The 25,639-nt window shown below is 43.5% G+C and overlaps 1 protein-coding gene across 3 annotated transcripts in view; it reads right to left on the reverse strand.

The window, feature by feature from the left end:
• The window catches only part of LOC138260368 (carbohydrate sulfotransferase 8-like), a 186,387-nt gene that overhangs the window by 74,379 nt on the left and 86,369 nt on the right, over positions 1 to 25,639 (reverse strand). For 2 of the 3 annotated variants that reach the window (XR_011198845.1, XM_069208791.1), the window contains exons 2-3: positions 13,906 to 13,996; positions 13,372 to 13,526 (exon numbers count right to left, since the gene is read on the reverse strand). Coding sequence is in view for 2 of the 3 variants with exons in the window: in XM_069208791.1 (XP_069064892.1) it covers positions 13,372 to 13,474 (103 nt within the window). In the remaining variant the exon portion in view is untranslated. The remainder of the gene's footprint in view (positions 1 to 13,371; positions 13,527 to 13,905; positions 13,997 to 25,639) is intronic. The other variant, XM_069208789.1, reaches the window with a different exon arrangement.

A 25,639-nucleotide genomic window follows, 5' to 3' on the forward strand; every position in this document is an offset into this window, starting at 1 on the left:
TCCATATTTTTTTTTTTGCCATTTTATCTGTTAATCTATATTAATTATGCCTTTTGTGGAAAAATAAAGCTACAGCATGTGTATTTCTACAGTTATTTAACCAATAAAGTACAATCTCATGTGTAAGCATTATGCAGGTTAATGCTTTAAGATGCCCTATTTAATGCAACACTAAGTTGCAATCCGATGAAAACATTAACACTGTTGCACAAGCTTCATTTAGATACTTTGGGCCATATGTAGGAACACATTTTCCCATAGACACAGAATGGGTAAAACCCTTTGCTACATCTGGCCCTTTGTCCTTTTTACCTCCCCTGCCTGTCATTCTGCACACCTATTAGATTGACGGTTATTCTTGACAGCATGGGGAATCACTGAAAATGAGTTTTATTCCATATGTAGAAATTAATGTAGACAACAAATTAGCTGTTTTATGTCTGTACTTAGCAATATACATTCGTATAAATGGGAGCCTTAATAATCACATATCTGACCAATTACCTATCTGTCAAGGTATCGGACATTAGAATCATGTGATTAGGCCAGGCCCCGAAATAAATAAAAAATAGGACTCTGCTCGGAACCCCTTCCATTCTTATTGGGCAGCACTAGACATGTAAGTACTCTCACACAGGAAACACATACAGCTGTGTCGATAGCCAGATCCTTATGGAAATCAAACAAAATACCTACACTTGAAAGGGGGTTTGTAAAAATGAGAAACCTTTTTAAATTAGAAAATAACGTTTGCATTAAGAAATAAAGCTCAACATAACTTTGAAACACTTTGGCCGTTATTCACACAATATAATAATAATGGGTGAAGTGAACTATTTCCAGCAAACCTTTTTTCTGGGGGCATTTACATTTTTACAACTTGGGTATCAAGGTTATATAACTCGTGTAGGATGCACGCTATGTTTATAAAAATTGTTTTATTTGTGTACGATTTTTTGTTCCATTGCTTAGGAATCAATCAACAAAGCAGCAAAGATAATCTGTGTTTGGTTCAAAATGTTGACTGTGCCAGAAATGGTGTGTGTGTTAGACAAGAAGGCATGCAAACAGGATTCAGAAATGAAAACAAGCCAAGTAACAGGTCGGAGAGATAGAAAAGGAAAGCAAAACGTTGCTGCTGCCTTTCATGCTTGCCACCTTCTTACTAAGAGAACAGGTGCATTTTAAGGATTTTAGGTGCCCTGGGCTAAGAATATTTTGTAGGGGGCCTGCTCGGAACATTTTGGAATTTGTGATTCAATTTCAGCTCTTTCATGCCCTCTTTGACTAGGTTACTGACTGTGCACAGGCATGTCCAAATTCTAAATGTGTTTACATCAACTATTAAAGGACAGCAATGTGTGTTTTCAGTATTGTAAAACAACAGCTGGTCACTAATATTATTGCAAATAATCTCTTTCAGACACTTACATTTCTCATATGGTGGTCCTGTTTTAATCTAAATAAAACATTTTTATATGGATGTTGCATGTGAAATAAACTTACAATTTCCCTGAAAAATGTCTGTAATAGACACGCACACATCAGCCACATTAAAAATAACACAAAAGAAAACCATATTTAAAACAATCTTTTCAAGAATTGGTCAAGGTCATCAGGGCTAGACTCTCCCAGGACAGAGCTGGGTCTATCAGAGGCCCCCTAAAAGGTTGAGGCTCTGGACCATGGTCCACTATGCCCATGCCTTCAAATGCCTCTGGTGGAAGGTGGATTATTATTAGCGGTAAGTACACACCTACACCGGCAACAAGACAACCAATCCAATGTTAGGTCCAGTCAAGTTCTCAAAACATTAGCCCTGGCTCAACCCCTGGTAGTTTGGCAGCAAGCAGGTAGGCTTGATTTAGGATACAGGTATGTAAAGAATTTCACTATACCAATGCAGTAAATAAGTAAGACATAACACACAATAGAAAACCCACACTAATTTATAAAAATAGAAGATATATTTATCTTTAAAACATAGAAAAAACAAAATATAGAAGACATGTTTATCTTTAAAATTACATCAAAATGACAAAAATCCATTATAGTGAACACTAGATATGAACTTTTAAAGATTAAAGAAAAACATTTGCTTTTAAGTGCTTAGAAATCAATTGAGCCAACCAGGGACATTTGGTTGTGCTAGACCAGGACCAAGTCACAATTTGAGGATGACCGCTACGGAGCCCTGCTTGGATACACTGAGCGGGAGGCCTCGGTCACAATTTTACTCTTGCACTTGGAAATGTTTCTGGAGCTTTTCCTCCAGCGGTCCTCTCTATCAAGCAGATTTCAATGCAACTTTGTTAGATTGCTTTTCCAAGAGGGCCCGGTCAAATCCTAGAAGTCTGGAGCTCTGGAGCTTTCAGCGGGACAAACCTGAAATTCAGGCCATGTCATGGTTGAAGGTAGTCAGCTTGACTCATGACATTGGGTCACTCCACTAATGGAGCTATTTTCTAAAGTTGCTCCAAACTTCTCTAAATGTCTGGATCTTCTTCCTGAAGTTCTTCTTCAGGGTTCAAAGTGTCCAAAACCTGAATCCAACGGTCTAGAAGCTCTGAGATGGTCCTTGGGTGTTTAGGACTACAATTCCAACAATGCACTTGGTCAAGTTCATAAAAGAAAAGTTCAGCAGGCGCACTCCAGGCTGGGGCCCCTTTGTGGAAGTTAGTGCCAGGGAGCTCTGTTAACCTATTGCTTTCAGGGAGCCCAATCCTTACTCCTTTTAGAAGAAGGGCAAACTCTGACCTTGAAGCGTGACCTCTGATACAAAACAGGAGAGAGGCAGAGATATGTATCTGATGGCTGAATTTCACAATGTGAAACTAGAGAATATGGAATAAATGCCACCTCTCTGCTTGTCCAAACTGTGTGATCCTAGGTAAACATTTTATTTCACAGGACCTCCTTTTTCTTTATTATCACATATGAGAGAACGTTCAAATACTTGAGTTCAAGATGTGGGCTATACAAACACCTCTTATGTTTGTTTTAATAGACTTTAATGTTGCTTGATCTTTCTTAAGAATCTAGGCTAAGGTTATTGTTTACATGACTACTAACATGCATCTAAGTTCACTAATGGCATTGTCATTGGGAGGGCCTGCCATTACTGTTACTAAGTTCACATTTAAAAACCTTTTATAAATGTCTTTAGCATGTTCATTAAATATAACTTTTAGATTTTTGAAGAGACTATATCATACATTTACATTTTGTTTGTTGCTCTATATACATGGCAAATGTTTTCATGGCTTGACTCGTGCATGGACTCTTAGAGCCAAGCCACAACCTTGGGATGCTACATCGTTTGGAAGTAGCTTATGATGGCGGCAGGTTTTGTTTCTGGCTGCATCTACCCTGGTGGGACTCACTGTCTCAGGGTGCCCTTCATCACTTGCAGCTGTGCAGACGGGGAGGCACTGTCAATGCGCCTAAAGTGATGGCTCTCTCTCTGCCAGATGGGATGCTACATTGTTTGGGGGCAACTTTTGTCATGGCTGCATTTACCCTGGTGGGACTCGCTGTCCCAGGGTGCCCTGGAGCTGTATAGCAGAGGAGGGGCTGTCAATGTGTTTGAAGCACTGCCTCTCATCCTGCAGCACGGGACAGTACATCATTTGGGGACAGCTTTTGTTTCTGTCCACATCTACCCTAAAAGGATTTGCTTTCCCAGGGTGCCCTGCATCGCCTGCAGCTGCGCAGCAGGGAACGTGCTGTTAATGCACTTAAAGCACTGCTTCTCTCCCCGCGGCGAGGGACGCTACATCGTTTGGGGGCAGCTTTTGTTTCTTGTCGCATCTACCCTGGTGGGACTTGCTGTCCCAGGATACCCTGCATCTCCTGCAGCTGTGCAGCGGGGGTGGCACTGTTAACATGCTTAAAGCACTGCCTCTCTCCCCGTGGCCTGGGATGCAACATTGTTTCGGGGCATCTTTTGTTTCTAGCCATATCTACCCTTGTGGGTCTCGCTCTCACTGGGTGCCCTGCATCTCCTGCAACTGTGCAGCAAGGGAAGCTCTGTCAACGCACTTAAAATGCTGCCACTCTCCCCATGGTGGAGGATGCGCTGGAGAAGGTTGGGACTGTCCTGTGCCGACGGCGGCAGGAAGAGGGAGGCCAGGACTAATCTCTTTGGCTTGGATGTGGTGCCCCCCGGCTGTCTTATGGCACTCATGGATGGATAATGTTTAATCTGAGGTCTGTAGACTTTTTACTTGTTTGTTTCTTCTGACCCCTCCTTGCTGATAACTCTACTGCGGCTAGCTTCACTTCCTGTTGAGAACTTTTGAGAACTTGGTCCTGGACCTGGTTTGGCCGGTATGGATATTTCAGCCACTTTTTTTACTTTCGAGCATCACCCCCAATTCTTTGATAGGGGTGTGATGTTAAACAGCTTCTTCCACTGAGCTCTCTAACAAGCCTCCAAAGTGCTTGACCTTAAATGTTACTCTGGTCCAGGAGCTGTTAATTCATGAGGTGTTACCTCTTTGGATTTGGGCATATGTTCTTCTGGTTTTTTAGATTTCCACTGCCATTATAGTAATCTGTGTATTACTCAGTGTTTACTTTTTGTATGTAAAGAGAAGGTTGTTTTATCCCCTATCCACCCCCTCTTTCTTTCTTTCTTTTTTTTTTAAAGTACCTTTCCTGTCATCCGGCCTAGCAGATGAGCAACAGAACACACCCATCCACTGTGGCGAATGCCAAGTACCCCGGTAAAATACACGCATCCATAATAAACTATGCCACAGGTGCCATGGGGGTGATCAAAAAAGAAATAATGAGCATCGAAGAGATCCTGTCCACTTCTACTGATAGCATGATAGCACCTCTGACTTAGGTTCAGCCTCAGGACCTTGTTCCTGACTCTGATAATTCTAGCATTATAGCAGTGAATGAAAAGAAAAGGGTGACAATGGATGCATTCAATATATTTCTGATTGCATTTTCCTATTTGACCCTGACACACAATCACCTTCAAAACACCCTAGGACTCCTGGGATTCACTCTAAATACCCAGATCCAAATGTTGCGAAGGATCAGACATTAATTACTAAATTTGAGGTACCCCTTTAATCAGCCCCTCAAAGCCTATATTCAAAGCGGCAGATCCAAACATTGTGAAGGATCAGGCAATAACTACTAAACCTAAGGTGCCCTTTAGACCAGCATCTGATAGGCCTATATCAAAAGCGACTTCTGTCAAGGTATCTTCTGACCACTTTAAACTGCTATTTATCATGGTTCAAACACTGGAAACCTTTATGAAGCCTGTGTTGGGTGCTTTGACCACAGGATTTAAATATGTGAAAAATCTTACCTCTACCTGTTTAGATCTAATGAAGTGCAAACATGCTTCGCCTGTTAGACACAACCCACCTCAATCATGCATGGCCCTCCCCCAGGTAGCTAATGCATGCACTATCGTCAACAAGGCCTACCCCTGTATTGCCATCCTATGTTGGCATACCAAATGTCCCGCCCAACAGCATTCCTTTAAATTGCACTGGGGGCACTTCACTCTATCAACATTCGCAACTCCATACATGTGTTGTGAATTTGGGTCATAATTCTTGTGAAACAACTCCTCCCACACCAGCTCATATTTTCCAAAGAAGTGTGTCAGCCACCATACCACCAGGCAAGATATCTGATTTTCTCGATCTACCTCTTTCACCCGATGTGGTAATCTTGGCCAGTGTCCCAACACTACCAATCTACTGAAAACAAAACATGGGACTCATTGGGAAACAAATCCTTGAATTGGGGGAGGGGATGTAATAAAACAGAGTTTACAGGGGCTCTCTTTGTGGACATAAAGATGGTTAAAAGAGTAAAATGGATCAGAAGGGGCCACAAAGCACTACAGGGAGACTGTGTGGTTCTCTCTTTTAAAATACCACGCTTGATTGAAACTATTTTGCATAGAACCAGTTCTTCAACTGTGTCACCTCATCAAATAACAGTCTTACCTCTTGGTTATATTTATGAACCAGCAAGTAAGTTGGGTTAACTTAGAGTGCTTGTACGACCCAAACCTGGGTGCCCTCCTTACTTGCACTATGCTATCCCGACCCATAATCACTTTGATAGATTGTCGATGTTAGATGGAGTAGACTGACTCACTGTTGGATCCGCTTCTAGCTCCTAGGATAGCCTGGCTGACGAGGGGTGATACTGGTTCCAGGATGCTTGTTTGTGGTCCAGCGAGGACCTGGCTTGGCAGTTGGGCTGGACAGTTCCCATGTGGAGCAGGGCCAAGACTGATTTGAATATGTATGGGTCCAAACTAAGATGGCATGGAGAGCAAAAGAACTATGGACTTAACCTAGATTTGTGAATGGGGGTGAGTGTTTGAAATATTTCCGCATTCCGTCCATCATCCTTTTGTGTTGTTAAGGTAGAGTGTACCCAACCGTTCAGCATAGAGAGGGTGATCAGGCAGGGTTGCGTACTTGCACCCTTTCTGTTTCCTTTGTATATAAATAGCTTGGGAAGTGTCTTAGCAAAGAAATCTAGAGACCTTCCCCAAATCGGTCCTCGCCCTCCTAATGCTGATGATGCAGTGCTCATGACCCATACCCTATTTGGATTGCAACATCTACTCACTAACTTTGTCATTTATATGCAGTATTTAGGACTAGTAGTTTATATAAGTAAAGCTTTTATTTTAAAGTGTGTTAAAAGGTCCCCGAGGTGCTGAGACATAATGATAAGTGGAACAGTAACTTGTGCTGCAACCTTTTACTATTTGGGCATTTTTTTATAAGAAGGATTCTTGGACACAAGCTATCAGTACCCTGAAGCTCCAGTTTGTGCAAACTACCACAGCCTTGTCTAATTTCATGAGTAATCTTGTCAAGAAGCCACATAATGAGATGCTAATCATCTATAAAGCAATGTGTCTGCCCACTGCCCTTTATAGGGTGGGAGTGTGGGACCACACCAACTGCCATACTTTACAATCATGAAAAATGCTTTTTTAATGTATCTCCTTCCTGTACCCTACAGCAGTTCTTCATTCATATGTCATGCTGAATTAGGAGTACCCTTTTTAGTAGACATAGCCAAAATCCCGCCAATCTTTCTCTGGCATCAGATTATACCAGATTAAATTGTGAAATCATTAGAGACTTTCTTAAATCCGCATTCCAGATTCCATGGTTGAAATACATTAAACGTTTTTTTGAGATCTGATTCATCCAGTATATTTTGATCATCCTGAATCCCTGGAATGTATTAGCAGAAAGGAATTAAAACCGTATTGCCTGTCATTTCTTAAGGATCTAAGGCTGTCCACGGAACTGTTGAAGCACAGCGTACTTAAAAACCAAATACTGGTCACATAGGATGTAACCCTATCTAAAACTAGTACATAATGCAGAACACAGGTTTGTTTTAGAATGGATATATTTCATCGCTTCACAAGCTTCCCTAATATAAATGATTGGTCTCCAATTTTTGTCAGCGGTCCCTGTGACAATGTGTCGACCCAAAGTACTATCCAAATTGTTTTAGTCTACAAATTTTACAATGTTCAGAGGAAGCATTTAGTTTTACTACTTTTGAATTCCCAACATTTTGTACAATTTTGGCCCACATGTCAGTTTCTCCAAACCCTACTGACTCCTTACATATGTAGTATTATGTCTAGGTTCTTACGGGCTGTGATTAGTTGCACAAAGACTTTATAATCCTGGAACTTTGTCTTTGTGGAATACCTTACCTCTTATTCGAATTATGCATATGTTTTTAACAAAATCAATTTTAGATTATGTTTTTAATGTATTGTATTTTACGCTTTTATGATTTTTAAAGAGAAATCAAACAAAGTTTATTTGATTGATTGTTGGCTCACCAACCCCTATTTGCAACTTAGGCTTAGTACATGAGGCCATTAGTCACTTGATAAAAGGATCTGTAAAAGGGGATGGTTGGAAATATGGGGCTCTATATGCACTGAATCTACATCTCTACCATCAAGGCTTCTCGTAAATAGCAGTGCAGTGAAAATGTATTTACAAGAGGATATCCCAGAGCAGGGACTCCAGGCCATTGTGTTGTACATGACTGTAGCCATTGGTTCCCAGGAAGAAATACCAGACCCAGGTTTGGGGGGGGTCAGGGGCTGGAAAGGGCATAGCTTCAGGGTTATGTTTGTGGTGTGGCATCTTCCAAATGCATTATTGGTTTTGGTTCTGGTAGTCCTGCGTCGGGTTCTCTGTGTCTGTGTCTATTTTTCTCATCATTCTTCTTTGTGCAAGGGCTTATGATGTGTTCATTTTTTGGAGCAGAAGCTTAACATTTTTTGGTGAGGGGTTTACCAAAAATAGTAAATCTATATTCATTGAAATATTCTTTGAATCGGTGCAAATTCACTACTTTATGGAATTCACAAACATTGGCAGTAGTAGACATAGAAAGGTTCACCATTCTCAGGTTTCCAGGTATACACCTGGCAATCAAACACTCAAAAAGTGATGAGATTAATGCTTGCAAATAGTCTAACCAGTGGCAATAGCTCAGGGTGTGATTCCATCCTATTGTTTTTGCCCACTATGCCATTCTAGACAGAGGCCCACCGAATGCAAATCAGCACACCCCTGTTCCTGATGGAAACAGTCCATCCTGAACCTTGGTCATCTCACCCCACCACCCTGCAATCCACAGCTTTTTAGTTGGGAGATTTGTGATTCAAGTCCACCCCCGAATCTGACTAAGCTACACCCCTGATTAGGCATAATCTGCTGCACCAAACAGAGAAAATAGGTTGTGCTGATGGGGGAGACGTGACAGGCAGTGGTTGCCAGTGAAAGCACTGGTTGATCTTCAGGCATTCACTGTTCCCTTAAGCAAGGGGAGGGAATGGTATACAATATGTGGTGCCGATGGTGGGGGAGGGCAAGATAACCAGAGAATACCAGTTACGGCGTGCAGTACTGGTGGACCAGATGGGAAAGGCAGAGAATGTCAAAGACACCAGGTGGTGTCAATAGAGGAGGTGGACGGGGAAGTAGTCCAGCAAACTGCATTCCTATACATCACCAATGGAAAGTGTACATGGAATAACACAAGCGTTTGTGGAATGTGATGGGTTGATTCCAAAACATGATAGACAACTATATACGCCAATGCTTATTGTGGGCTCAACCAAACATGCAACTATCTGAAGAGGACTTATCCAAAGCCCCTTTCTCCATGTTATATGTTTGTGCATCTTGTGGTATATTGTGTTTGTTGATCTATTATGAGGCCACGCAAGATGGCTTGAGTTGTCTGCAGACCTAAAAAGGGAGCATTAAAAAATGTTGTCATTTCTGTCATGCTCTAAGATTATACGCTAGCCTTCCTCAAGGAGTCTCTTATATCCCAAGTCCTTTGTTCACTGAGCTGCATTGAACAGTGCCAGATGCTAATTCTATTACAAAATGGAAGTAGAAGGACCCTGGTATAAAATTAGACCAACCAAAATGAATATGTTTTGTATGTGCACTGATAATGAAACACTGCCAAGTGATGTTATTCCAAATTGTGAGAAAGATTATTAGTTGAGGCGAATGATTGTCCACCACACGTATACATGACAATATTCCTACTCGGTCCAGTAAAGGTCTCAGTAATTTACACCTGAGCTCAACCACTCCAGCTATAGCATTTAGCAGACAGGCTTGCCTTAAGAAAACATGTAAAGCATTTGGAAGTACTGAAACAGTTCAAAAGTTGACAACACACTGACCCCAAAATGACAATAATCTAAGAAGAGCAATCGGAGATATGAATTTTTTAAGTTTTAAATATAAACAGCACCAACCAGAGGTAACTAGTCATGCTGCACCAGAACAAAGGTATGTTTTAAATTCTACCGCAATAGAGCACAGGTTGGCTATAAGGACCAGGTTGGTTCCTGGTCAGAGTTTCCTTTGGACTTACAAATATTCTGAGAAGGTTGAGTCCTCAGTGGGAGAAGGATGCAGGTTCCTCGATAGTCTCATCGATGATGGGTTGACAAAGGACAAAGTCTCTGTAAAGCCATCAACGAAGGTGGGAAAAGCTCTGGAGTCAGTGCACAGGAAGCCTCAGATTTTGATCGGAAGCTGCTCAGTGAGGATTTCTACCTTGGGACTTAGAGGCATATTTATGAGCCCATGCACTTCTAGAGTGTCACGTTTTTATATGCTTCGGCTGCCCATGCTACATAATCATATCTATGAAGCCACGCAAAGCCATGGTCGCATGGCCTCGTAAATATAAATAAGGCGAGGCAGCACAAGTTGGTGCCTTGCCTTCCTCTGTGCCAGGGAGGCGTTTCATGGGTGTTGCAAAGGGTTTTCCCATGCAACACTCATGAATTTTGACGCAACCTCAGCTTTACAAAATCACGTATACCTGGGGAAGTACCAAAATCTTACGTCTCCCGAGGTGAGACGTAATGAGGAGAAATTATGTTATTTCTCCATGTTTTTTCCTCTTTCCTTGTGTGCTGCAGAATGCAGCATAGTTGGGAAGAGGAAAACGCTTCTAGGGATTGTTTTTGTGCAGGATGGTGCTCCTTCCTGCACAAAAACAATCCTGCATGCAACGGAGGCACCCTTGCACCATGGTACAAGGGTTCCTGCATTGGCGCTAGGCTGCTAAAAAGGTGCCAGCTAAGGGTTAAAGACAGGAATGCAGTGTATTGCATAAAGGTGGTGCATTCCTGCCCTTTCACTTTGGCATAGGGAAGTGCAACAAAATGACTTGGTACGCTGCCCTACGCCAAATCTCCATAAATATGTCCTTTTCTAGAATTCGGATTTTCTCAGCTGGGCAAGGCTGCAGGATGTAGCTGGTGTGAATTCAACATCATCGAATGTTGTCCCACATCGGTCCTGCTAGCAAGGTCCAGTGCAGGTCCATTTGAAACTGGTCAGCTTGGTTCCTTCTAGAAAGTGGGCTTTTTGCAGCATTAGTGTCCCTGTAGCTTAGCAGGAGGTCAGTCAACTGACCCTTGAAGTCCACTTCTTTGTCCTGGCTACAAGAGGGAGCAGGTTCAACTCACAGATCAAAACAGCAGTTGCAGTCCTTCTATCTTGCACAGGTTCAGTAGTGTTCTGAAGAGGGTTCCCAAGAGTCCCATATTTATGCCTGGAATTAGTTTGTCGTGGGGGTGACTTTTGGCCCCTCTCTGACCAATATGGAAAATGTCTCAAGGGATAACCCTGCACACTTTGAAGCAGTTCTGTGTGTGTTTATTGCAAGCAATCCCATAGTGCCTCTCTCTACCTAAATCCAAGATGGCACAACCTTTCTTCCCTTGTTCAGAGCCCCTGTGTCCACACTAGAGGTGTGGCAAGGAAATTATTAAACCCTCCTATATGGTCACTCAGAACTGGTACAAGGGGCAGCTCCTCTTCCTCTGGATCTGGTGCCTGGCTATAGTTAGACAAACAGGATGCAGGCCCAGCTATGAGCTACATCTGCCAGTGACAGGGAAAACGTCTTTTGAAGATATGCAAGGGGCTGGATGCTGAAACCAGGCTATCATGTCAGGGTAAGTTCAACTTCTCAATACACCTAATCCTTCTTCTCAGTTCTGGAAACCAATTCACACCTAGTCAACCAACTGTTCATCTCCTGGGTGACAGTTTGAAGCTCAGACAAATGGGTGTCTAGAGGTTATAGGCAGGCTAAAGGTAAAAAAGTAACTTTTGTTAAATATTTGTTACAAGTCTGATTTTACCAATGAATTGGATGTGGGATAAATATTTTTAAAGTTCAAGAATCAAATTGTATCTGGTTCCTAAACTGAGATAACTTTATTAACTTTAAATAAATCATCCCAATGTTTTTCTAGGGAACAGCTTAACCTGCTAGAGGGAAAGAAGCTTTTAAGGCATTGTCACTGCAAGGAGATGTTTAAAATTAAACGTTTACATGTCCTACTTTTAAATATCTTGCCCCCTGCTTTATGGGCAGTTAAGGTTGACTTAGGGGTTACCTTATAATATTTAAAAGGAGGGTTCAGGCCTATCAAAAGGTATTATTTTGATAGATATAATTTGCAGTTTAAACCTACACAGCCATGCTCCCGGTGGAAGGCCTGCAGTCATGTTTTGTTATATCACTTTAGTGGTGGCAAAACATGTGGTGCAGTCCGCTAGTGACATTTTACTTACTGTCCCTGGGTACTCTGTGTACCATATACCAGGGACGTATAAGTAAGGTAAATATGCCAATTAGAAGTATAGCCAATTTCAGTGTGTTTTAGGGGTCAAAGTACATGCACTGGGGCCTGGTTAGCAGAGTTCCAGTGCACAGATTAAAAATAAAACAGCAGCATCAGTCCAATTTGTCTAACAATGGACTATCATCCTTATTAGAGTATTAGCATGTAGAGTAGCTGTGGCAGTCTACTATGTTTTATGAATCAGTAGTTGTGACTACCCCTGTACCCCTGTTTATCTGTGTCAATGGAGTCCACTCATGTTTAGTTCTTCTTCTAGGTGCTAACTCAGATCCTAGTGCTACCATCTCAAGTGAATGTTATACATATATCTTTATGAATCCTGTGCAGTACATGGTTTGGGTGTATGAGTGAAATCAATGGAAGTCTGCGGGTTCCATTTTGGAAGCCACTGACCTGTTTCTGTGCACATGATGTATGTAAGGTTAATTTTTCCAGATGGTGGCAATGTATTACAGATATGTGTGGAGGTGGAGGGAGGAGCCTCGACCCTGAAGTTGGGGAAAAAGGGTATGGGGTTCATTTAGATTTTTTAACAGTTAATTTTGCCGAGAAGTGCTGCTGATTAATTACCCTGAGCACTGTTACTTGATAGAGGGTGGAGACTAAGGATGCAACTGCAGTCTCTGTTGTTCTGAATAAGAGGGGTCCTTTAGATGAGGCCAACCTCTTGTTTCTCTCCTGATCAGTATTTAGTGTGTCATTGGTAGCTTGGTGCAGAAAGATCACACCTCTTTGTGGCTGTGTTGTGGGTACTCCAGTCTGGAGACTACCGTGCTCTGAGAAATATCACTACTTTTCAAAAGGCTTCACGGTATGTGAGCAGACAAGCTGGTCAACGTCTCCCACTACTAGTAAAAAGGAAACCCAATATAAAGTGTTACAATTAGCAGAGGATGCTTGGATATTCCCATGTGAACAAGATATGGGTGCCATAGACAAAGAAGGTACTTCATACGCAACAAGTGAATTACAAGGTTAGGCCAATATAGAGAGAGGTGAACAGAAGAACCAAGAAAGAACAACACTGTGGAACTCCAGAAGAAGATGGAAAAAAAGATAATTGGCATGGAACCAAAAAACAGAGGATGAGCATTCAATAAGATGAAAGCCAGAGTGATTTTTTAACTACTTACTTATGTTCCTTGTATACCATGTAGTCTGAAGCACAGAAAGAAATCCTACGAGCGCTGATGAAGGGATGATAATAAAGACCCATTTCCTTCGTACTATCATCATTGTTAGTTTGTTGAATTTAAATGATGACCGGGTAAAAAATGACTTTCTGAAGCTGTTAATGGAAAAAAAAAAACACAATAAGATTTAAAAATAAATATTATCTCTTTAATGTTAGTCCTTCTAAGGTATATACTATATATTTTGAGGCTCGGAGCTCCATCATGCAACTACCACATCGAAATACTGGCTATGTAAACCTTACATGGACTTAGGGTTGCCACTTAGCTTCATGTTTCCACCTAGCGCCTTGTCATCAGGGCACCTTGTTTCCAGTGTTATTTTCATACCCATGACTACAATAATGAACACATTCATTCCAAGGTTATGCTGATGATGCTCGTATCGTGGTCAGACTGCAAGAGAGCCATTAACAGAACATCACCTCGTGCTCCATTTCCAGGCAAGATTGGATAAGATTCAGTGATTCATACCTTACTGGATCTAAAACTGAGGTTTTAATCTTCAGCAACGTCGAACCAAGACACCTCCCATTCCAATGCCAGACTCACTGCGAGATCCCTCCTATACAGAACACAATGCAACAAACTTGGGTTTAGTCTCTGATCACAACATACTTTTTAATTCCCAAGTGAACACAGTGAAAATGAGAGTGAGAGAGCATAACTCAGTTGTGCCACCTTCTTTCATAAACGTGAAGCAAAGGAGTCATTATTTTTCTATGTAAACGTGTGAAGTGGCTTTTCATGTAACCTGGAGCACTGAAATGCATGAGAATAAAGTGCACAATGAATATAACTTTTCATGTAAATTATATGTATTAATTGTATTGCAAGTATCTTTAGGTTGTAGTATTTCATTTTCATTTTATATTTAAGGTTTTTATGAGAAATGTGGAATATCATTTAAACTGGTGTATTCATGTTTATTTTATCTTGGACAGAGTGAATACCTTAGTTTTTTGTGTTTCTAATTTTCAAATTGAAAGCTTGTTTTATTGCATTTTGTCCTAAAGCTGCAGGTGTCATGGTATGAGCCTCGGTTACTAAGGAGCCCATTGTGAGGGAGAGATAAGAAAGCCTGAAAAGACCTACTATCAAGGCCAGAAGGAGTATCCTGAGTTGGCAGTTGGGACTCTTCTGAAATTCCAGAGTATGGGGAGCACCAAGGTCAATACCGAAGACTCAAGAAGACCTAAATGTCAATTAAAATCTTGTTTTTCATTTGAAAGTTTTGGCTGTGATATCAGCCCCTGGAATAATTCAAGGTTCAAGTGTGGTTTAGCTCCTTGCTGAGAGCGGACCTCTATGCGACTTCATGCTACCTTCACCTCTCTTGACAAAAACTTCTACAAAGTTCTGTTGTGCTGACCTTCTTCTATGAATTTCTTACATATTATAATAGTTAGGAATCTAGAACTAATGGTTAGGCAGGAAAATGTGGATTTCAACTTGATGCATCAAATGCTTTTTCTGTATTCTGCATTATCACTATTGAAATATTGGTTCTGCACATGTTGATAAAGTTCAATGTACATTTATACTATGATTATGAGACTCATTTATAAAAGCTTGACTTTGAGTCTGAAATAAAGCCTTTTGAACATTATTTGGTTTCCGAGATTCAATGTGTGGCCAATAGGTTGCACTGTGATTTGTATTAAGGAATTTAATGTATGTCTTTTCACCCCTCGGAACAGAGAAAGGAAAGATTCAGGGGACCCCAGAGTTAGAAATAGTGACCAGAGCCGGAACAGTTGGTAGCAGAGAGAGGATGGTTCTCTTTCCCAAGTGAAGAGAACTGGTGTTAGAAAAGGCCTCTTTTTGACATGGTTAGCCCCCACTTTTTGCTTGATGTTTGAGGTAGCCTAGAAGTTGTAGTGCCTAGGGCCCCTGCTAACCAGGTTCCCCGGAGCAGAGCTCTTTCCTTAAAACTGTTGTGATGCATTGGCATAATTGGATACATCCTTAACTACCACTATAAGTCCCTAGTAAGTGGGAACCTATGTGCCCAGGGCATGGGGTACTATGGGTAGGCCACTTAAGGCCGCAGTACTGATTGTGCCATCTTCTAGGGCCATGAATCCAGATGCATCCAGCACTGCCATTGCAAGCTGAGTGTCCTGGTACGAACCTAAAACACAAACTTGACATGGCACACTGCCTATATGCCCTATCCACCATACACTGCCTTTACTATGGGGAAGACACCCCTCTGGCAGGCTTTACAGCCCTAAGGCAGGGTGCTCCGTATTATATGTGAGGGCATAGCTTCAAAAGCAATATGTCCCCACTATGTCCTTGCCAAACCTGGGACATAGTGAGTGAACAGATTTTAATACAAGCGCTGGACACTGGTCAAACATGAGTTTCCCAGCTACATGATGGCCACTAATAACCCTGCGTTGTTTTGTATCAAACAACTCAGAATGATAAATCCAAACTGGTACCAGTATAGGATTTATCCCTAAATGTACCCAGGGGTCAACTTAGAGGTGCCCCCTGCAAAAACTATCCTGGCATGATTGCTGACTGGTTCTATCCAGCATGCCACCTCCAGACAGCCAACATAAAAACCTTGGGGGAGGGCCCTGTCTCTCTGTTTTGTAAAACAATCCCCTTCCTGGGTGGAGCAGCTGATATATGTTGAGGTTTGCAAAGGATTCTGGGTAACATAACTCAGTGGGAGCCCCACAAGTCATTCATTCGGCATTTCCCTAGGTGTCTAGTTTACAAAAATATATAGGTTTGCTAGGTTTCCCTATGTGCCAGCTGAGCTAGAGGCCAAAATCCACAGCTAGGCACTTTGCAAAAAACATGTAAGTTTTCTTTGGGAAAATGTGATGTATCCACGTTGTTTTTAGGGGTATTTTCTGTCACGGACACTAGGCCTACCCACACAACTGAGATAACATTGTTATCAGGAGACTTGGGGGAATGTTGGGTGGAAGGAAATTTGTGGCTCATCTCGGATTCCAGAACTTTCCATCACCGAAATATGAGAAAAAAGTGGTTTTTTGCCAAATTTTGGGGTGTGCAAAGGATTCTGGGTTACAGAACCTGTGAGAGTGCCACAGGTTACCCCATCCTGGGAGAAGATTGGAGAACTTTGGAAAAAAGCTCCATAAAGTGACCAACCAGTCTACCAGAGTCAAGCTGCCGATGCCGAACCGTGACCTTGCCTGAATTTCAGGTTCATCCTGCTGAAGCAATGGAGCTTTTCCCCATTGATGGGACTTCAAGGAGTTGACCGGGAGCTTGCACTGAGCCAAGCTGATGATTTTGTATCGAAGCCCGATCTGACGAAGGCGAGAGGCCTCTCGCTCAGTATATCTGAGCAGTGTTCCATCGTGGTCGGCTTCAAATTGTGACTTTGTCCCAGTCAATCATGAAAAGATGTCCCCGGTTGGCGCTGTTGGTTTTTAAGTACTAGAAAGAAATTTTCTTGTATTTATTCTTTACAAATTAATATCTCTGGGTCCCTATATTGGATTTTATTCGTTTTGGTGTCATTTTCAGATAAAAATTTTCATATTTTTATAAATTGGTGCTAGATGTTTATTGTGTTTTGAGTCTTACTTATTTAGTGTATTGGTGTTTTTAAATGCTTTACACACCTGTCTCCTAAAGTAAGCCTGCCTGCTCATTGCCAGCTACCAGGGGTTGAGCAAGGGATTAATTTACTGAGAGCTTGACTGAACCTAGCATTGTGATTGTGGCCCTATTACTAGTAGTAGGTCCCTACTTACCACTTACTAATAACTGTATTGAAAAGAGGTAGGTTTGACCACTAACTTTGTGTTTTACCACTGTGCATATTAGTTGTTCAGTGTTCACCAGTTGCAGGTTACATTTTGTATTCAGTTTAGTTGCCTATTGGCTTTATCGTGGCGTTAGACATTGCAGTTGAGACATTGCAGATGAGCTGTGTTTTTCCACATGGTAAACTATTCTTGGTTCTTTGTATTTCTCTCACTGAACACGAACAGTTCTTGATAATAGAGCATATATTTTTTGTTTTCTCCAGTGAAGGGAACAGGTCGGCCTTGGAAGGGGAGCCTTGAAAGGTTGGCCAATTTTCAACGTTTTTCTTCCAACTCTGACCTACAGTAGCTAGCATGTTTGAATATTTCCATCTGTGAGGGGAAGGCCTTTCAGAAGGCTCTTTCCATGATTGTTTAAGCTATAAAAGAGGTGGCTCTGCTCAGTAGTGAGGGAATTTCCAAGACCTCGGTCAGGATTGGACGTCAAATGCCTGACATTTTCCTGTAAGGGTGAGGATCTCTTTCTCGCAGTTGAACAGGGGTTGTCTTCTTGCTGGCATGAGAAAGATGAAGAGTCTGGCAGCCCTATGGTGATAAATTTTTACTTTATCCTTTGCTTTGCAATTATGCTATAATATAATCACATATATTTGCTGTGTACATTGCAATTGAGAATCACTTTGATATATTTCCCTTTCATTGCTGTGACTATTTTTAAACTTGTGCCTTCGACCTACTAATCTCCTGCATTGTTTTTAGGAACCTCAAGGGTGAAGTAATAATAAATGTCTTCCTTAAACTAACAAGTGCATTCCAGAGATTTTTGTCAACTCGGTCATTAGTGAAAGCAAAACAATAGCCCACTTTCAAATAATGATAATATTGCAGAGAACATAAACATGCACCTGTATGTGCCTTGGCACGAGGTGTGAATTCTTCAGACACAAAAGGTTTGGTCAGGCAGGTACCACCAATTGTCTTTATTTCAGTTCATGAGCTGCTGGGGAAACCACTCCACCTCTCAGAAGTTATCTAACACTAAAACAGGAGTGTATCATCTTTCTGTCGGTCAATGAAAATAGAGAAGGTGCTATTAAAAGAATCTGCCTTTTTTGTTTGCTTTCATGTGTTTAGATGTTGAGAGGTATGCTTCCATCGTATACAAGAGACTCTTTTTTTTCAATCATCTATTTATTTGAGCTTTCAAAATAAAACCAATATCAGTTACAACTTGCACTGCCTGTGTACCATATTACATTCATAAATAGTCTCTGATCCCCAAGGCCTAATCCCTGCACCCCCACCCTCTCCATCAAATTATCCCATCCTGGGGTGCTGTTGATATGGGTGCACTCCCACAATTGTTTGAGATCTGTAGTTCACATTCACTATAGGAGTTCCAGCTGCTCTAACTTTTCCCTCATTTGTGGGAAAATCTGCTCTAGTTTTTCTTTTTGTAGACCACTTTTTCATCTAGGACGCACCAGTCCATATCTCGCTTCCAGGTCTTGAGGTCTGGAGACAATCCATAACCCCAAGCCTTTGAAATATTTTGTTCGCAACCATCAGACCTAGTGACATCTATATCTGCTGGGACCTGGTAACATCCGTATCCCCTTTGTATGTATATTGAGGATACATCATTTTGCAGAGCTCATCAGTCCCCCTACCCCACATCCATCTAAGGTACTCCACAATTTGTGTCCAGAAGATTTGCATTACAGGACAGTCCCAAAGGATGTGAAGGAAGGACCCAGCTGTCAGCAACCTCTCAAGCTTGCATCCAAGGCAGCCCTATCCATCCTAAACAAGGATGTTCAGGAGTAGTAGGAACATTGTAGAATGTGTATTTGTATCAGTCTGAATCCTGATTTCATGGCAACCTCTCTAGGGGTGCCAAGGGCCTACTCCCATTCCCCATCTTTGAGGTCCCTCACATCTCTCTCCCATCTCTCACTTAGTTGTTGTAGGGTATCAGGGTTGTGGTTTACAGTCCTTTTATATGTCAGGGATGTGACTTTCTTGGGCCAGGGGTCTCCTAAGAGACTTTCTCCAGGGAAGAAGATTCCCTTAGCTCTTTGCACTTCAGCAGCACAACCCATAGTGCATGCCTCAATTGCTGTTAGGGGTAGTTCTCTGAGAGTTGATACTCTCTCATTAAACCCAGCAGGGAGAGTATATCATCCTTAAGGCACACCTTCTCCGCTGTGGAGATACCAATTAAATCCCTCTTGGCAAAACCTGTCAGTCTCCACAGGGCCCCCAGCACCTCTATGTCCCAGACTGGGGTAGAATGCATGATTTTGTTTCAACATCCCAGATATGTCATCACTTTTTTCCAGGTTTTGACCACTGTTCTGGTAGAGATTAGGTAGTCTGACCAATTTCCTCCCAAAATACAGGGCCTTTGGGTGACCTCTAGCTGACAAGAGACATTTTAATCTATTTTACTGGATCCTAGTTGATAAACCCACAGTAGCTCCTGCATCCAAGAGCAGAGGATGAGAGAAAAGGGCCATGGTTGTTCAGGAAAAACTTTCAGGTTGACCTGTCCAGAGCATTGAGGCCTATATTACCTAAAATACAATATAATGGTGTCCTTTTTCAATGGTTCGAATGCCAGACCTGCAGCAATAGTGTGCAATGTATTAATTCCAGGTACTTTCAAAATGTGGGTAATTTATTGGCTAGAACACAGAACTTCTATATTCTAGTACACACATTATACTCAGTGTTAGAAATGGGGTCTTTGGTTGACAGTCAGGTTACCCCCTGTTCAAGCAAGGACCCTCACTCTTGTCAGGGTAAAAGAGAATCACCCTCAGCTAAGCCCTGCTTACCCCCTTGGTAGCTTGGCAGAGCAGTAGGCTTAACTTCAGAGTGCTAGGTGTAAAGTATTTGTACCAACACACACAGTAACTTAATGAAAACTCTACAAAATGATGCAACACCAGTTTAGAAAAACAGCAAATATTTATCTAAACAAAACAACACCCAAAACAAGAAAAAAACGACATACACAAGTCAAGTTATTAATTTTTAATGATTAACTCAACAATAGCGCTTAGAAACAAAAATGCTTCGATGAGGAGTTAACACGGTGTCGTGACGGAGTCGTTCCCAACAAGCCGACACCAGTGGCGCAGGACACGGAGTCGCGTAGAACAGTCCCTTTGGTGAAGAGTGAAAACAAGTCGATGCGCGAAGTTGGGGATTGTGGCGTCGGTGTGAAACGTTGAATCCGTGCACTTCGAACGGCGTCGGACACGACGTGGTGCGGCGACTTCCACGGAGTCGCAGACTTCAGCGGGGCTGCAGCAGCATCGGGCCTGCGAAGAGCGCCGTGTTCCAGCGAAGGTCACGGCGTCGGGTGCAGGCGGCGTCACCGGATTCAGCAGCGGCGTCAGTCTGAAGTCGTCCGAAGTCGATTTCCTTGGATTTCCACCAGTTTTTCTTTCAAGGGCCCAGGGACAGGATAGGGCAACACTTGTCAGAGCAGGAGTCTCTCCAGAGACTCCAGGTGTTGGCAGAGAGAAGTCTTTGCTGTCCCTGAAACTTCAAACAACAGGAGGCAATCTCTAAATCAAGCCCTTGGAGATTTCTTCACAAGATGGAAGGCACACAAAGTTCAGTCTTTGCCCTCTTACTCTGGCAGAAGCAGCAGCTGCTGGATAGCTCCACAAAGCACAGTCACAGGCAGGGCGTCACTTCTCCTCAGCTCTTCTCCAGCCAGAGGTTCCTCTTGTTTCCAGAAGTGTTCTGATGTCTGTGGTTTTGGGTGCCCTTCTTATACCCAGTTTCTCCTTTGAAGTAGGCCTACTTCAAAGTAAAGTCTCTTTGTAATGTGAAATCCTGCCTTGCCCAGGCCAGGCCCCAGACACTCACCAGGGGGTTGGAGACTGCATTGTGTGAGGGCAGGCACAGCCCTTTCAGGTGCGAGTGACCACTCCTCCTCTCCCTCCTAGCACAGATGGCTCATAAGGATATGCAGGCTACACCCCAGCTCCCTTTGTGTCACTGTCTAGTGTGAGGTGCAACCAGCCCAACTGTCAAACTGACCCAGACAGGGAATATACAAACAGGCAGAGTCATAGAAATGGTATAAGCAAGAAAATGCTCACTTTTTAAAAGTGGCACTTTCAAACGCACAATCTTAAAATCAACTTTACTAAAATATGTATTTTTAAATTGTGAGCTCAGAGACCCCAAACTCCACATGTCCATCCGCTCCCAAAGGGAATCTACACTTAATCAGATTTGAAGGTAGCCCCCATGTTAACCTATGAGAGGGACAGGTCTTGCAACAGTGACAAACGAATTTAGCAATATTTCACTGTCAGGGCATATAAAACACATTACTATGGGGGTCATTTTGACCTCGGCGGTCTTTTCCCAAGACCGCTGAGGGACCGCCGTGCGGAAGACCGCCAGTGGTGGCGGTTTGCCACTCAGCCTATTATGACCGTTGGCAGCTCTCCGTCCTTTTACGGACGGAAAGCCGCCAACAGCCATACTGGCTGGCGGCGGGGAAATGGAGGTTGCTCCAACTCCACCGCCACACCCACAGAACCCCGCCCAGCGAATCACGTCCTGTGATTCGGCGTGGCGGTGTTCGGATGGCGGTGTGGTGTCGGCAGAGCAGCCCCCATGGCTCCCGTCCCCTCCCCGAGGATCGTCGGACCAGGTAAATCGATCGTCCGTGAGGGAAGGGGGGTGGGGAGTGTTGTGTGATGTGTGAGTGCGTAGGGGTGTGCGTGTGTGTATGTAGAGGGGGTGTGTGAGTGCGTGTATGCTTGCAGGGGTGTTGCGTGTTTTGGGAATGAGTGCGTGTATGTCTGTGGGTATGTCTGTATGGATGTGTGCGTGTATGTTTGTATGTGGGTGTGCGTGTCTGACTGTGTGTGTGGATGTAGGCATGTATGTCGGTGTGTGTGTGTTGGTGTTGCCTGCGTGCATGTCGTGTGTGTGTGAGTTCTGTGATGTTGGGGGTCGGGGTGGGGAGGGGGGCCCTGCCACCTTTGGGGGGTGGCAGGGGTGGTGGGGGGTGTAGGGGAGGGAGTCGGGTGGGGGTGGGGGTTGGAGGAGACCCCTATCAGTGCCAGGGAAGGAATTCCCTGGCACTGAAAGTGCTTACCGCCATGGATTTCATGGTGGTTCCAACTTCAGGAAATCCACGGCGGTAAGCCAGGTCAAAATACCGCCGGCGGTATAGTGACGGCTGCCGGGCTGGAGACCCTGGTCTCCAGCCCGGCGGTTGTCTCCGCCCTGGCGGGCGGAACGGAGAACCGGCGGATGACCATGGCGGTAACCGCCATGGTCATAATACAAAAAAAAAAGACCGCCAGCCTGTTGGCGATCTTACTGCCGCTTCTCCGCCTTCCGCCAGGGTCATAATGACCCCCTATATGTCCTACTTTAACCATACACTGCACCCTGCCCTTGGGGCTGCCTGGGGCCTACCTTAGGGGTGTCTGACATGTAAGAAAAGGGAAGGTTTAAGCCTGGCAAGTGGGTACACTTGCCAAGTCGAATTTACAGGTAAAACTGCACACACAGACACTACAATGGCAGGTCTGGGTCATGATTACAGAGCTACTTATGTGGGTGGCACAACCAGTGCTGCAGGCCCACTAGTAGCATTTGGTTTACAGGCCCTGGCACATCTAGTGCACTTTACTAGGGACTTACTAGTAAACCAAATATGCCAATCATGGATAAACCAATTACATACACATTTTGTAAAGGAGCACTTGCACTTTAGCACTGGTTAGCAGTGGTAAAGTGCCCAGAGTGACAAAAACAGTACAATCAGACTCCAGCACACATCAACAGCCTGGGGAACAGAGGCAAAAAGTTAAGGGAGACCACGCCAAGGATAAAAAGTCTAACACTCAGGTTATCTCATGTGAGGCTTTGAGGTGGTTTTAGTGAATGTCTAGATCTCATAGCAAAGTTTTGCTATTGATACTTTTGCCCCTTTAGTACTCTGGACAAATGAGTATTCTTAAGCTGCCATGTCTGAAGTAGCTAGTATGATGGATTCCTGAAAGTTAGCTGCTTTCATCCTTTCTATCTGGGATCTCAAAGTTGTGTGATGAAGGTCAATCTTCTTAATTGGTCCCAAGTCACTTGTGGAACACCACAGACACTGTCCTTGCCTCTATTTTTCTGCAGTGTCAATGAACATCCCCTACATGAGTTAATGTAGTCAGAAGGTTTAAAACGCCACACACACACAGCAATAACAAGCAAAATATATTTAAATTGACTGGTTTCAAAATATTTACTGTTGATGAGAGTAGAATGTCACAGTCTGAATAGTTCTAAAAACTGAGAACTTCCCATACAATTCCCCACAAAGAGTACCCCCTCTTAAATTTCTTTATCCCTCTGCAAGGAAACAGCAAATTGATATTCATAGACCTATTAATACCCACACCTTAGACGGGCTCTTTGGTATTAGTGTTGGGATGGCGGAACATGTCAATAAGCTTATCAGCTCCATGTTGCATTACCTTAAGTTGCTGTTTCAGGTCAACAACATTTAAGCAACTGCCATCTAATCTTTGCAGACTGGACTATTATATGTGGCAAGCTCTATCACTTGGTTGCTTCATATGCAGAAAGGTAAGCATTATTTGTAGGCACCTGGACACCTAGCGTGCCACTTGCCTGTGGCCCACCGATCAGCCCCACCTCGAACACACCACAGACACCACGTGAACAAAAACAGCAACCTGTATGTGCACTTCTCAACACACACTCAGTATGTAAGCATTCCACCAAATGATGGGACCTCATCGCCACCCTCAAACCTGACATGTTCTCCCTCACGAGACCTGGCTCAACCCCACATCCACTCAAGACATTGTGACAGATATAAATTCACTCACCAGGACCCCACCAACAAACCTAAGGAGGAACAGCCATCATCCACAAAGAGACCATACAGTGCACCACCACCACATGGAACAACTCAACATAGATGACAAAACAACCATGAGGGGCACACTCGCATACCGACCCCCGGGCCTGTGCTCCAGCTTCTGCAACACCATCGCAGACTTCATTGTGCCCCTAGCCCAAGACTCCAAGGGCTACATATTCCTTGGTGACCTACATTTCCACATTGACGACCCCAACAAAAACAATACTGCACACCTCAACAGTATGAGCAGCCTCGGATTGACCCACATTGTCCACGACCCTATACACACTGCAGGGCACACGCTGTACCCCATTTCACCTCCAGCAACTGCATCAAATACAGCCATGTTACAGAACTGACATGAACCGATCACTCCATTGTCTACTTCAGCATCTCCAGCCCTCGCACCTCCACCCCCAAGATGATCAGCACCCCCCACCGGAGGCGGAACAAAATCTCAGAGACCAGCTGGGTGGATGCCCTTAACACCACCAACCCTGCTACTGACACAAACCTCGAACAGGGAGTGAAAACTTCAACACCTGGCTCACCAATTGCACCTACAGAATTGTTCCCATCAAGAGCAACATCCAGAGAAAATCCTCCAAAAAGGACAGCTGGCACACTCAAGAACACAGAAAAGTGAAACGAGACAGCAAACAGCTGGCAAGGAGATGGTGAGCCAGCAAGGACACCTCCGACAGAGCAGCCTTCAAGACCTCCCTCAACCCATACCACCACCTGCTGAAGGCAACAAAAAAGACAGCCCTTGCTCATGCATTGAAACCGGTGCCAACAACACCAAGGAACTTTTTAACATCATTAAGGAACTCTCCAGCTTGGCTGCCAGCAAAAACAACATCGCACCCACATAGGACCTGTGTGACAACCTTGCCCACTTCTTACATGACAAGATTTTAACCATATATCTAAACTTCGAACCCCAACCCACACCTACAGACTTTCACAACAGGTACGCCACCACCATAATTGAAAGAAACCACACACTGACCACCTGGAACATCCTCTCCACCCAGGACATCACCTCCACCATGAAATCCATCCACTCGGGAGCTCCCACAGACCTATGCCCGCACTACATCTTTAACCTTGGAAACCAAAGGTTCACCCAGGAACTCACCACCCTGCTCAAAACCTCTATTAACACTGCAACATTTACCAACACCTGGAAACACGCTGAAGTCAGCCCACTACTAAAAAAAAACGCAGCTGACCCAAGTACATCCAAAAACTACCGGCCAATCTCCTTGATCCCATTCTCAAAAAATCATCAACAACAACTTCTGACATACCTCAAGGAGAACCAACTACTCGATGTCTCCCAACACGGCTTCCACAGCAATCACAGGATGGAAACTGCCCTGATCGCTGCCACCGACGACATCAGAACCCTCCTTGACAAACAGCAGCTTTGATCCTCCTCGACCTCTCAGCACCCTTCGATGTCATACCCCACCATATGCTGATCAAAAGTCTCCACCACATCGGCATCCAA

This window comes from Pleurodeles waltl, chromosome 9 (assembly GCF_031143425.1).
Source record: "Pleurodeles waltl isolate 20211129_DDA chromosome 9, aPleWal1.hap1.20221129, whole genome shotgun sequence".
Lineage (NCBI taxonomy): Eukaryota > Metazoa > Chordata > Amphibia > Caudata > Salamandridae > Pleurodeles > Pleurodeles waltl.